This window comes from Calidris pugnax, unplaced genomic scaffold, assembly GCF_001431845.1.
Source record: "Calidris pugnax isolate Ruff unplaced genomic scaffold, ASM143184v1 scaffold7, whole genome shotgun sequence".
Taxonomy (NCBI): domain Eukaryota; kingdom Metazoa; phylum Chordata; class Aves; order Charadriiformes; family Scolopacidae; genus Calidris; species Calidris pugnax.
The window spans coordinates 608,190-620,596 of NW_015090762.1; the positions used below are offsets into that span (position 1 = coordinate 608,190).

The 12,407-nt window shown below is 66.7% G+C and overlaps 2 protein-coding genes across 2 annotated transcripts in view; both read right to left on the minus strand.

Moving 5' to 3' along the window:
- Positions 1-60, minus strand: part of LOC106884710 (GATS-like protein 3) — a 4,947-nt gene extending 4,887 nt beyond the window's left edge. Inside the window, exon 1 of the mRNA XM_014936273.1 lies at positions 5-60. Coding sequence (XP_014791759.1) covers positions 5-60 — 56 coding nt within the window. The remainder of the gene's footprint in view (positions 1-4) is intronic.
- Positions 61-2,683: 2,623 nt separating this feature from the next.
- TBC1D10A (TBC1 domain family member 10A) lies at positions 2,684-10,819 on the minus strand. Its single transcript, XM_014936403.1, has 9 exons — positions 10,809-10,819; positions 9,748-9,892; positions 6,699-6,806; positions 6,298-6,404; positions 5,526-5,640; positions 5,216-5,281; positions 4,733-4,922; positions 4,261-4,415; positions 2,684-4,034 (listed from the first exon to the last, which is right to left on the minus strand). Exons 1-9 carry the CDS (start codon positions 10,817-10,819, stop codon positions 3,642-3,644), a joined length of 1,290 nt encoding a protein of 429 aa, XP_014791889.1. The 3' UTR covers positions 2,684-3,641.
- Positions 10,820-12,407: the final 1,588 nt, after the last annotated feature.

The following is a 12,407-nucleotide window of genomic DNA, read 5'->3' on the forward strand; positions in this document are numbered from 1 at the left end:
GAGCCCGCGGCGGGCCAGGCTCAGCACCCGCACCCGGTGCTCCAGGATGTGCAGGTCCATGGCGGGGCCCCCTCCGCCGCCGCCACCGCCGCTACCAGCGCGGCCCCGGCCCGCCCCGCGCCGCGGGAGGGGCCACCGACCGCCCCGCCCCCGGGGCCACCGCCCGCCCTCCCGGGATGTCGGACCCGGAGCCCCGGGGCCGCCCCTACCGGACCCGACCCGGAGCTCTGGAGCACCCGAACCAGCCCCGGCCCGGAGCCACGGGGTGTCCGGACAGGACCCGACCCGGAGCCTTGGGGTGCCCGGTGAGTCCCGGTTCGGAGCCCCGAGATGCCTGCACCGGACCCGAGCCAGCCCGGAGCCCCGGGGTGCCCTCACAGGACCCGACCCGGAGCCTTGGGGTGCCCGGTGAGTCCCGGTTCGGAGCTCCGGGGTGCCTGCACCGGACCCCAGCCAGCCCGGAGCCCCGGGGTGCCCGCACAGGATCCGACCTGGAGTCCCGGGGCACCCAAACCAGCGCCAATTCAGAGCCCTGAGGAGACTGCACCGGACCCGACCCGGACCGGACCCCCAAAGTGCCGGGACAGGACCAGATCCGGAGCCCCGGGGCACCCAAACCAGCCCCGACCCGGAGCCCCGGGATGCCCGGAGCAGCTCCAGCCCGCGGCCCCGGGGTGCCCACACCGGACCCGACCCGGTCGGCAGCAGCTCCGGGGGCCTGAAGCAGACCCGATCCGTCCCGGAGCCCCGGGGTGTTTGCACAGATCCGGACCCAGAACCCCCGGGTGCCCGGAGCAGCTCCTGGGGGCCTGGACGGGACCCAACCAGGACCCCCGGGGTACCCAAACCAGTCCTGACCCAGAGCCCTGGGGTGCCTGCACCGGACCCGACCCAGCCTAGAGCCCCCGGGGTGCCCGGTCCAGCCCCGACCCGGAGTCTGGGGGCACCCAAACCAGCCCCAGCTCAGAGCCCTGGGGTGCCCAACCTGGGGTCCCAACCCTCCCGCTCCCAGCTCTCACCAGTACCAGTCAGGCTGGGACTGGACCCACTGGGAGCCCAAATGTTGACCCCACCATACCCTCTCCATCCCGGCCAGGCTCACCCCAGCTCCCACTCATCTCCCCCAGGCTCAGCCCCCACCCCAAATCCGAGGACGAGCCCCACAAGCCACCCCAGCAGCGGGGATTTGCCAAACGCAGGGCAGTAGCCCCCGAGCCGAGGTTTGCAGGGACAAGGGGGAAACCCAGCACCACAAACCAGCACTCTTCTGCGGCCACCCCCAGGAAAAGGGAATTTTGGGGGGAGGAATGGAGGTTTGGGCAGAATTCCCACCTGCAGGAAGCACAGGGAGGGAGGGAAGAGAAGGCCTGGGCACCATTTTGTGCATGGAAAGCTGAATCTGGGAGTGCCATGGGATAAATTAGGGGTCTCCTGGCTCTGTTAGGCCACAGGAGCTGTGACACCGGGAGAGGGGGGTAGGTCTGAGGGCTTGGAAGGGCACTCACCCCATGGCAGCCCCCTCCAAGAACCCCCCAGGGCCTGGCAGCCACCGTGGCATGTCACAAGCTGGGGCAGGTCTCAGTGTCCTCCCATTTACACTTCAAACGGGGGCAGCCCCAGGGCTGGGTGAGAGCTGGGTGAGACAGCGCAGACGGGTCCGGGCTTGGGCACCCTGGGTGGCTCTGCTGGGGCAGCCACAGGGGTGACGGCAGCAGGACCCTCCCCAGCACCAGAGCACCCAGGGGACACGGGGCAGGGTGGCTCCCCGGGGCTGGTGTTGGTGCAGCAGGAGGTGGGGGGTGACGGGGAGCACGCGTGTGGTGTGGTCAACACGCTGGAGGGAAGGGATGGCATCCAGAAGGACCTGGGCAGGCGGGACCGTGCCAACCTCATGAAGTTCAACCAGGCCAGCTGCAAGGTCCTGCAGGTGGGTGGGGGCAACACCAAGCCCAAAGCCAGGCTGGGCAGAGAAGGGCCAGAGAGCAGCCCTGAGGAGAAGGACTTGGGGGTGCTGGTGGGTGAGAAGCTCCACACACCCCTCAACGTGCGCTGGAGCCCAGAAATCCCCCGCCCCCTGGGCTGCATCCCCAGCCCCGTGGCCAGCAGGGCCAGGGGGGGATTCTGCCCCTCTGCTCCGCTCTGGGGAGACACCCCCCAGTGCTGCCTCCAGCTCTGGGGCCACCACCAGCAGAAGGACATGGAGCTGTTGGAGCGGGGCCAGAGGAGGCCCCGGAGATGCTGGGAGGGCTGGAGCCCCTCTGCTGGGAGGGGGGGCTGAGAGAGTTGGGGGGTTCAGCCTGGAGAAGAGAAGGCTCCGGGGAGACCTTGGAGCCCCTTCCAGTCCCTCAAGGGGCTCCAGGAGAGATGGGGAGGGACTCTGGATGAGGGAGGGGAGCCCTAGGAGGAGGGGGCAGGGTTTGACACTGAAAGAGGGGAGATGGAGCTGAGCTGTGGGGAAGAACTTGTTTGGTGGGAGGGTGGTGAGAGCCTGGCCCAGGTTGCCCCGAGAAGCTGTGGCTGCCCCATCCCTGGAGGGGTTCAAGGGCAGGTTGGCGGGGGCTTGGAGCAACCTGGTGTGGTGGGAGGTGTCCCTGCCCAGGGCAGGGGGCTGGAATGAGATGGTCTTTGAGGTCCCTTCCAACCCAAACCGCTCCAAGACGGAAGACACGAGGGGAGCTGCGGGTGCTGCGCCTTTACACAATCCTGCTTTATTTACCCCTTTGTACAAAACCGGTTTTTTCCCCCGCTTTATTTTACAAAGCCACCCCCCGGCCCTTGGGGGGGTAAGGGGGAGGTGAGAGGGGACCCCACAACATGGGAGCACCCAGTCGCTCGCCCACCCCATCTCACCTCTGCTGGGGCCTGGGGTGGGTGGCAGCGGTGGGGAGACCCCCAGGAGGGTGAATGCTCCCCCCACAAGCCATGGGGAGCCCAGAGAGGGGTGGGGGGGGGGCTTTAGCCCCACAGCTGTGGTCTGGCATCACATCCCACTGCAGCTCCCAACCTGGGTCCCTGTCCTGCGACGATTACTGCCACGGAGGAATAATAAATAGGCTCAGTGAGTAGGTAATTGGGTACTACATATAGGGCTACAGCTTGATATATCCTCGCTAGATAAAGGGGGGGTGGGGGGTGAGGGCCTCCCCCAGCTCCTCACATACCCCCAGTCTCCCTGTGCCACTGGGTCTGCCCGGCCAGCACAGGGTGGGAGAGGGCTGGAGGCCACGGGAGGGACCCTGGGGGCGGCGGGTCAAGGGGCTCTGGGACAGGGAGAAGGGCCCATGGGGCAGCCCCCCCCCGGTCATCAGAGGGGGGGAGCTTGGGTGGCTCAGCCACCCCCTTCCAGGGCTCCCACCGCTTGTGGTGCCAGCACCCTGCGGGGGTGGGCACCCAGTGCAGACCGACAGACGGTGTCCCCTTTGGTCACCAACCCCTGGCCAAGCCCCCACAGATGCCCCCCAGCTTCGAGCCTGCCCCTGCACACGAGGGACCACGGTGTCCCCAGGCCGGCCAGCCTGTCCCCATCCCTCTAGCCCGTGTCCCCCCGCCCCGGGTCCCTGCACAGCCCCCAGCAGTGTCCTCGAGCCCAGGTCCGTGCGCAGCCCAGCTGCCCGGGGTGCGGACCCAGCCCCACGCCGGCCCTACAAGTACGTGTCCTCGCTCTCCCGGGAGCTCAAGCTCTCCTTGGACTGGTGGTGGGGGGAGACCTGGGGGTGCAGCAGCTCCCGGGCCGAGCCAGGCACCCCGTTGCCCTCGGCCCCGGGGCCATTGGCAGGGCCAGCCGGGCTCTTCTCTCGGCTCTTCTCCTTGCTCTTGCGGGCCTTGGGCACGGGGGCTGGCCCGGGGGGGACGATGATGGAGGGGACGGACTCCAGCGCCTTGCGGGTGGGGGGCTCGGCCTCGCTGATGGCCTTGGCGCCGTGCAGGCGCGGGGGGGACTTGCACTGCAGCTCCCCGTGCGTCTCCCGCCACTTCTTCAGCTGGATCAGGTGCTCCCGCTCGATCTGACGCTCCGTCACCGGCAGCTCGATGACCTGTGGGGACAGATTGGTGCCATCAGCATCTCCCCCAACACCGACGGTGCCACCCGGGGCCAGCCCCGCACCCCAGACCCTGGGGTCAGGATCCCCCAGGGCACAGGTACCCCCAAATCCAAGCCTTTTGGGGGCCGTCCCCTCTGCCCACCCGTGGGCAGCCCAGTCCAGCAGCGTGGCCAACTGGGGGGCACTGGGGGACCCCGGACCCTTCCCAGCACCTCACCTCCTGCACAAGGAAGGTCTCCTGCATGATCTTGGGGCTGAGAGCCCTCAGCCTCTCCATGGTCTCGTACTGGCCCTGGCAGGACTTGAGCTTGTCCGAGGAGCCCAGCGTGTGTTTGAGCAGCACGAGGCCCACCCGGAAAATGATCTTCACTCCTGCAAGGGGAGAGGCAAGGCAGTGAGTGCCGGGCAGCACAGGGTGACAGTGCCACCATGTCCCTCCGATACTGTGGGGCAGCACCAGGTCTGTCCTGCTAGGAGCCAGGATGTGCAAGAGGATGGATTTGGGACGCAGGTGCTCCCTAAGCCCCAGGAAAACAGCCCAGTCTCCACCCCAGGCATGGGGGTGCCCCAAACCTGCCCTATACCAGCTCCCACATGCTCTGGCTGCAGCCCCGAGTGATGTCCACATGCTGTGGGGGGCTGCAGCCGGTGACCCTGGGAGGAAGAGGAGGATGGTGGGGAGCTTCTACCTTCGCAGAAGAACATGTCCCAGACGCGCAGGACGGAGCTCCAGGGCAGCGTGCGGGAGAAGGCGCACATGAACCACTCCGTCATGTAGAGGATGGGGTCGATCTTCTGCTTGCTCAGGTGCTTGTAGGCCACGGGTGAGACCTTGTGTAGCAGCGAGAAGAGGATCTGCCCGTCCAGCTGAATGGCCTCCTGAAGGGAGAGCGTTGAGAGTCCCCCGATCAGCTCCCTGCTGCCCATCTCCAGCGGAGGAGCAGCCCACCCTCCAGATCTGGCTACTGGAACAGAGCTGTGCTCCACAGACACCAGCAGCAAAGCTACGCTGAGCCCCCCATCCCCGACTCCAGGGGGTCCTGGTACAACATGGAGACTGTGGGAACACCCCAGGATCTCCCCAAGATCCATTATTTCTCCAGGGTGAGGAGCTGGGGGAGCTTTAGGCTTGGAAACATCACAGGTCCCTGCCACCACGGGCCAGCACTCACCAGCTTCTCGCTGTAGTAGCCGGGGAGGTACTTCTCGCAGATCTGCACCAGGCACCAGAACGCTTGCTGCAAGCCAAGGGACAGGGGGTGAGCACCCGGGGGTCCCCAGGGGACGTCCCTGCAGCCCCCACTCTGCTCCCAGGGACCAAGGGAGCAGGAGGGAAGAACGGCCAGGGCGAGGGGCTCCTCCCTGCGCCAGCCGAGATCTGGGGGTAACCGGGTGCCGTGAGCCAAGCACCAACCCGAAGCCCCCCACAGCCTCCCGCTGGCCCCAGCTTTGTGGCCTCGGGGTCTCCCCGCTGGCTCGTACCTCGGCCGGCATGTGCATGAGCAGGACGGCAGCGATGGGGGCCTGGGCCTGGCAGTAGCCCTCCTCGGGGCGGTACAGCGTGTAGGCCTTCAACACCCGAAACAGGTCCTGCTGCCTGCGGAGACACCCCCGGGAGGGAGAGGTGGGGAGAGGGCACAGACACAGCCCCACAGCCTCCCCCCCCAAGTCAAACCGGCACGGGGTGATCCAACACTGGCCACCACTCTCCCCCCACAAGCCCGAGTCGAGCTGGGATCCTTCTCCCACACGAACACAGAGCTACGGGACACGATAACCACGGCTCTGCCCCAGGGAGCTCTGCCCCAGGGAGCTCTGCCCACGGAGGCCTCATCTGCCTGGATCCGAGAGGTGAGATGGGGAACAGACTGCCTCCCAGGGATGCTGGCTCAGGGCGAGCCATGGCCAGGCAGGGACCCAGCGCAAACACAGCGGCACAGACACTCCCCGATGTTTGGAACAGCATTTCCCTGGAGAAATGGAGGCCACAGCCGGCCACCTCCTCCCTCCTGCCACAGCAACTCCCACCCCGCTGGGTGTTGGAGCTGGTACCAGCTGTGACCCACACACCAAGCTCCTGGGAAGCCATCCTGTTTCCTGGATGCTCTGCGAGCTGGGGGGGAGGGGGTTAAGGACAGCAGGGGACACTGCAGGGGATGAGTGTGGCTTTGAGGCAGGATAGACAGTGCCCACACCGTGGAGCTGGTCCAGCCCAGTGGCCACTGAGGACCAGACGGGCAGCAGCTCCACTTACCCATGGCCTCCGCGCGAGACGAACATCTCGTGGAAGGGGAACTGCCGATGGAGATCCCGCTCAATCACATCCAGCCACTTTGGGTCCCCTGGGAGGAGATCCAGTTCCTGGGGAGCAGAGGGTTGAGGTGAACAACAACTCACACTGACACGTGTGGGATGCAACGAGCCCAGGGGAGCTGGCGGAGCAGCCACGGGGCTGGACCTGGCTCTGCCCCGAACATGAGCCCTATCAGGACTGGGACACTAGCTCCTTCACCCCCTCCACAGCAGGAACAGGCAGCATCTGGGACCCCAACAGAGACCCCAGCCCTAGAGGGAGCAGGAGCCGTCCCCACACTGTCCCCCCTCCACCAGCACCCCCTCCCCAGCAGTTCAGGAGGGTCCCCAGCAGCCACTCACTTCAAACTTGTGGATGTTCTGCTCCAGTTTGACCTTGCTCCCGGAGAGGTACTGCCAGGCTCGGCCCCGCAGCGAGGGCGGGATCCCCTTCTGGCACCGCAGCCGGATCTGTGGGGAGACACACAGCCATCACAGGGGGGATACAGCAGAGCAGCAGGGGGCAGAGAGGCCCCTGGGGCAAGACGGGAGCCAGGCCCAGAACTGCTGGTCCCTTGCTGCCTCCCTGTACAAGGGGATGTCCCCCTGGGGACAGGGTGCCCAGCCACATGTCCCCTGATGGCGGCTGGCACCGCACAGGCCTACAGGAGAGCGTGGGGAGCTGCATCCCTGAGGGTCTCGGGAGGGGTCTGCTCACCCCCTTCTCCCCAGCACTGCCCTTAACACGCCAGGCAGAGCTACACCAGCACGAGGGAGCTGCAGACGGCTGCCAGGAGCCCGGCCAAGGCTTTGTGGCTTCCAAACAGCTCCAAACAAGCCCGGCTCTGCCTCAAAGCAGGATCCTGCTGTGAGCTGGAAAGGCAAACACTGGAGCCAAGGCAGGGAATGGGTGGCTCCCTCCAAGTGGGGACACAAGGGAGGGCTCTCTGGCCCCCAGGCCAGCCCTCCTGCTTGCCCATGGGGCCAAGGAGAGCAGGGAGAACACTCTGCCGAGCAGCTCAGCCTTCCTGCCCGCTCACCCTGGGCAGGAGAGCAGCTCCACGCATGGCCGGCTCCGTGCCCACAGTTGGCCCCCAGTTTCCTTGGCACAGGGCACCAGCCAAGACCAAAGTCCAGGCGAGGCAGTGACCGCCGGTACCCACCCCGCAGGGGGGAGCCCAGCCGCCTTAACCCTGCTGCTGCCAGCGCCCCACGGGGACCACGATGAGAGACCCCCCCACATCCCACTCCAGCTCCGGGGGAAGCGGCAGCACCATCTCCCCACAGTCCTCGGCCGGGACACAGGAGACCAGTGCTTTCAGCACAGTTACCCCACATAAAGCCCTGCAAAAACCCAGCACGGCCTCCTTTCCCCACTTGGGTGGCACATGCCAAGTGCTGGAGACGCGCCAGGGCTCTGAGAGCCGCAGCCGACAGCTCCCAAAGTCTCCCTTGGGCCTCCCCGAGCTCCTTGTCCCTGTTTGCCAGCATGACTGGGGAGCAGGCTGTTGTGCTTCCAAGCAGCCCAGCCCAGCGTGGTGGCAGCGCCGTGTCCCCAGGAGGGTTTGCTGCTCCCTCGCCGCAGCGCTGGTTGTTTACCCGGGCAGGTCCCGAGCCCTGCGAAGCCTTTGTGCTCGCAGGAAACGCGGCGGGCGATGCCCAGGGGTGGCTGCGGGCGGCTCTGCTGCTGCTGACAGCTCCCTTTTCGAGCCGGCTCCCTTTCCTGCTGGCTAAGCTGCCAGGAAGGAAGCCGCCTTGCTGGGTTTCGGTTCGGCAGCCCCTCCAGCTGGCCAGGACCAGCACGGCTTGGGACAAGCAGCCGAGCAGCTCCTCCCCTTGGCTCCGCACGGGGTCCTGCCATGGCCCCCGAGCTGGGGGTACCCAGCTCCTGGGATCCCACCGTGCCTTTCCTGAGACAGGGAGCCCGCCTGGGTTGAGGGATGCTGAAAGCAACGAGCAGTGGGAGCGTGCCCATCCTTGGAGAGCAGCGGGAGCTGCCCATCCTTGGAGAGCAGTGGGAGCTGCCCACGCGTCTGCCCTCCTTCAGTCTGGCTGGAAAGGGCAAGGACAGCACGGGGCAATGGCACGGCTCGGGCTCCGCTGGGATCGGAGCCAGGCGGGCGAGGGAGGGAGATTTTCAGGATGCCAGAGCGGTGCAGGTGTGAGAGAGCCCGGCAGGAGCCGGCCCAAGAGATCCCCGGGCCACCAGCCAACCCCGGCGAGGCAGCCAGAAAAGTACCGGGGTTTTTCAGCAGCACGGGGAGCTCCTCTGAAGCAGCGGGGCCCGAGCCACGTGGCGTGGCCCCGTACCAAAGCAGCCAGGCTCCTGCCAGAGCCGGGACGGTTGACAGCATCCGAGGCCAGCCCTGGCACCCTTCCCCGAGCAGCCCCGGGGCTCTGGGCACAGAGCAGCTCTCTAGAGCAGACCTCAGAGGCTCTGAGCATGGATTTTTTGCTGCAGGACAGACTATACAGCACATCAGCCCCACGGAGATCCCCAGGAGCTCAGCCCCAGCACGAGGGAGCTCCTCTGCCAGCCATCCCAGCTGCCGGGGCATTCACCCGTGCCCGGAGGCCGCGCTGTGGCATGGCCGGAGAGCAGTGGAAACCGCCCGCAGAACAAAGCACCCGTCCCAAAGAGCTCTCCCAAACCCTTTGCGAGCGGCCAAGAAACAGATGAGGGATTCCTGAGTCGTTCTCCAGGCAGCAAGCGGGGACGGCACTCCGGGAGCACAGCACACAGAGCGGTGCCAGGAGGCTCTGCCAGCCAGAGGGAGGAAGAGGAGGAGGCGGCGGCCCTTTGGCCACTCTCAGGCTTGGCTGACCCTTGCCAGCAGCCTCACCGCTTCCAGCGGACACACAGCAGCAACCCAGGGCTTGTTGCATCCTATCCCTGCCTCGTTCGCAGGCTCAGGAGGTCAGAGAGCACCAACGGACCAAGCCCCGGAGCCACCCAGCACACGCCACCGTGAGTCCCCTGGGGACCCCAGCTCACAGACCAGAGTCGAGCACATCAGGCTCAAACATTTCCTACCCGGAGCTTTTTTTGGTCTACAAGATGCTCAGAACAGAAGTTTCCATGACCGAACAATTCCCATGGCTGCCTGCAGGCCGCCAAAGAAGCCCTAGGAAGGCTCCAGCCCGGCGGGGAGCAGACGGGAGCAGGAGTGGGCTGGCTCGGGGACCGCAGGCTCAGCCCCAACTCCGAGCTCCAGCTTCTTCTCTCCTGCAACCAGAAGCATCTCAGGGAGGAAACAGCCCACTCAAACCAACGGCATCATCCAAAGGCAACGCTGTCTGTGGGGACCTGGTGACACGCAGGCTGCCCCAAAGCCTCGAGGGGACACCGCTGCACCTCCCCTCGCCTGCACAGCTGTCCCGGGGACAAGCCCCGGGGAGGGACAACACTTACCTTCTTGTGTTTTTTGGCCATCCACTTGTCCCAGTTGTTGAGCATATCCAGCCACTTGGACTCCCGCTGCCGCAGCACCTCCAAGGGCACCTCCTCCAGCCTGCGGGATGGGGGAAGAGCCCGGTCAGCGTGGTGCTGGGCCCTCCTGCCACCTCAGAGCCCACCGCGTCCCCCCCAGCACCCTTGGTGTCCCCCATGTCTGGCTGGTGGCCCCCCCCGCCAGCACAGAGCCTGGCTGGGACACGCTCGAGGGCAGCAGCGTTTCAGCAGCTGCTTGGCGTTGCCGGAAGCGCTCACCACCCGTGAAATCACCACGCCAGCACAGCCCCAGCTCCCCAGCCCTTCAAAACCTCCGGGGAGCAGCCTGTGCTGCAACCACCGTGTGCCCGAGGATCCCTGGGGACCCATGCCCAGAGAGGGGACCTGCCAGCAAGGCGAGGAACCGGGGAGCCCAGCTAGAGCCATGAGCTAAGCTGAGCAAGGTCCGCTCCCCCCCCGGCGGGGGCTGGCTGCAGACAGAGAAAGCTGAGGCCATAAGCACCATGTCATCTGCACGGCCCCAATCATGCTCGCACCCCAAAAGCCTGGCCCTGCTCCAGGCCCGGCACCGAGCCCGGCCGAGGGTCCTCCGGGAGGGAGGGGAGTGTGTTTTCCAGCAACGGCTCAGCCGAGCCGGGGAATCCGATTTAACCCTGCCGTGCCGAGACGCCAAAGCCAGCGAGGGGGGAGGCAACACTGCGGCCTCCAACCCCTTCGGGCACCTCTACTTTTCATCAGCAAGGAGATAGAGTGACACGAGGTGTAGGCATCCCAGGGAGAGCAGAAGCTCCTTCAAGCCACCAGTGAAGAAGGACCAACTTGAGCAGAGCCGGTGCCTTCCCGGGCTTGGCTCTGCACTGCCCCGTGGCCACGCCAATCCCAGGAGCAGCCACGTCCTTTCCAGTGCTCCAGGCGCCCAGCATCCCCTGGGGAGGTGCAGAGCACCCAGCCCCGCTGCAGGACACACAGACCCTGCCTCCTCCCGGACCTCCCCGTGTTAGGAGCTGGAAAACAAGCAGTACGGAGAGGCCATGGCCGCATCCAGCTGGCAGCGCTGCCCTGCTCCCTGCCCAGCCCTTCCCCACCGCGTCCCACCCACCCACCGCAGCGGGTCAGACGGGGCCGAGGGCGATTGTTTCGGAGAGCAAACCCTCTCCGAAGGGATCCGCTCCGCTCGGTGAGGCCACCCCACCCTCCCCAGCGCTGGCTGGGCTCAGCCGGCAGCTCCCTGGCCGGCACGGCACGGGGACAGAGGGAGCGCAGCCCGGCACGGGGACGGAGGGAGCACTGGCCCCGAGCCGGGGAGCCTGGGCTGCCGGGGGAGCTGGGGCTCTCCGAGGCGTGGGAAGCTCGGGAGCGCTGGCCGCTGGATACAGGAGCTGGCCGCGGGCCTGCTGGAGCCCCGCCAGCCCAGACTGGAAGCCGTTACCAGCTGATGGCTGCCTGGCAGCGGGCACAGAGCGAGGACCAGAGACATTTCAGATGGCCGAGGGGGCGGGGGGGAAGGATGGGGTGGGGGGCACCCCAGCCTGGGAGGCAAGGAGATGCTCTTCCACAGCCACACTGTGGGTGACACCCCAGCCTGGGAGGCAAGGAGATGCTCTTCCACAGCCACACTGTGGGTGACAGCCCCACATTTCAGCCCTTCCTGGTGTCCCCAGACCCTTAGCAGATGCTGGGACACCCCGCTAGCCCTCCTCAAAACCCAGAGGGACCCAACTCTGCTAGCCACAGAAGGAGGCCACGCACTCCTGTTTATCCACTCCTAGACAGATGGAGAACAGATAAAAGCCTGGAGGAGAGCAGGATCGGGCCCCAGTACATCTGCAGGGCACGGGAGGAAGGGTCTGTCCCCAGTGACCGCAGCCACCACGCTGTCAGCACCCCGAATCATCTCCAGCACCAGGAGCCACTGCCTGCTGAACCCCAGGGACAAGGACATCCACTCTGAGCACCCAGGGACAGCCATAGGGACAACAGCAAAGTGTCCCCAGAACCTGGCGCGTGGCCGGGATAGGGTGCAGCACCCCGGGCAGGAGAGGCCACCCCTGTGCTGAGCTGTGAGCCCAATGGGCAAGGGCAGGGTTTATCACCCCGAGCGATGCACCTTGCCCGGCAATCACTGCTCCGGAGCGGGGGAGTGACGCCCATGGGGCTTATGGGGGGGAACGGCTTGCTCCTCGGAGACAGGGAAACTGAGGCACGGAGCCCACCTGAGAGCAGGGCACAGAGGGGAACCGGCTCCGGGCGACGTCCCGGCCGAGGGGAGCAGGGCTGCCGCCCGTCGTCCCCGCCGTGCTCTCCCCGGGCGTCACCGCCAAACCACGGCCAGGAAGGCAAACACCAAACAGGCCGCGGAACCCGCTCCCCAGCAGCCCGGAGCACATTCCTGGGTGCCGGCACCACCCCGGGGCCCAGCGCCTGGGGCCGGCCCGGCCCTGGGGTTGCCCTCGGCCCATCTCCACTGGCCCCCGCTTCCTCCCAAGGGCTTCCTCCGCCGAGGGCTCGCCGGCCTACGCCTCCTCGCCAACGGCTACCAGTTCCCTCGGCAGCCACCGAACAACGGCCCGGCCTCCCCCGTTCGACGGCGGCCAAAACCCCGCCGGAATGGCCGGGCTGGG

Excerpts from the sequence above, each read along its gene's own strand:
- TBC1D10A (XM_014936403.1), bottom strand. Across the intron at positions 4,923-5,215 it reads GCTACTACAGCGAGAAGCTG|GAGGCCATTCAGCTGGACGG; the intron begins GTGAGTGCTGGC and ends CTCTCCCTTCAG. Across the intron at positions 4,035-4,260 it reads AGACCTTCCTTGTGCAGGAG|GTCATCGAGCTGCCGGTGAC; the intron begins GTGAGGTGCTGG and ends CTGTCCCCACAG.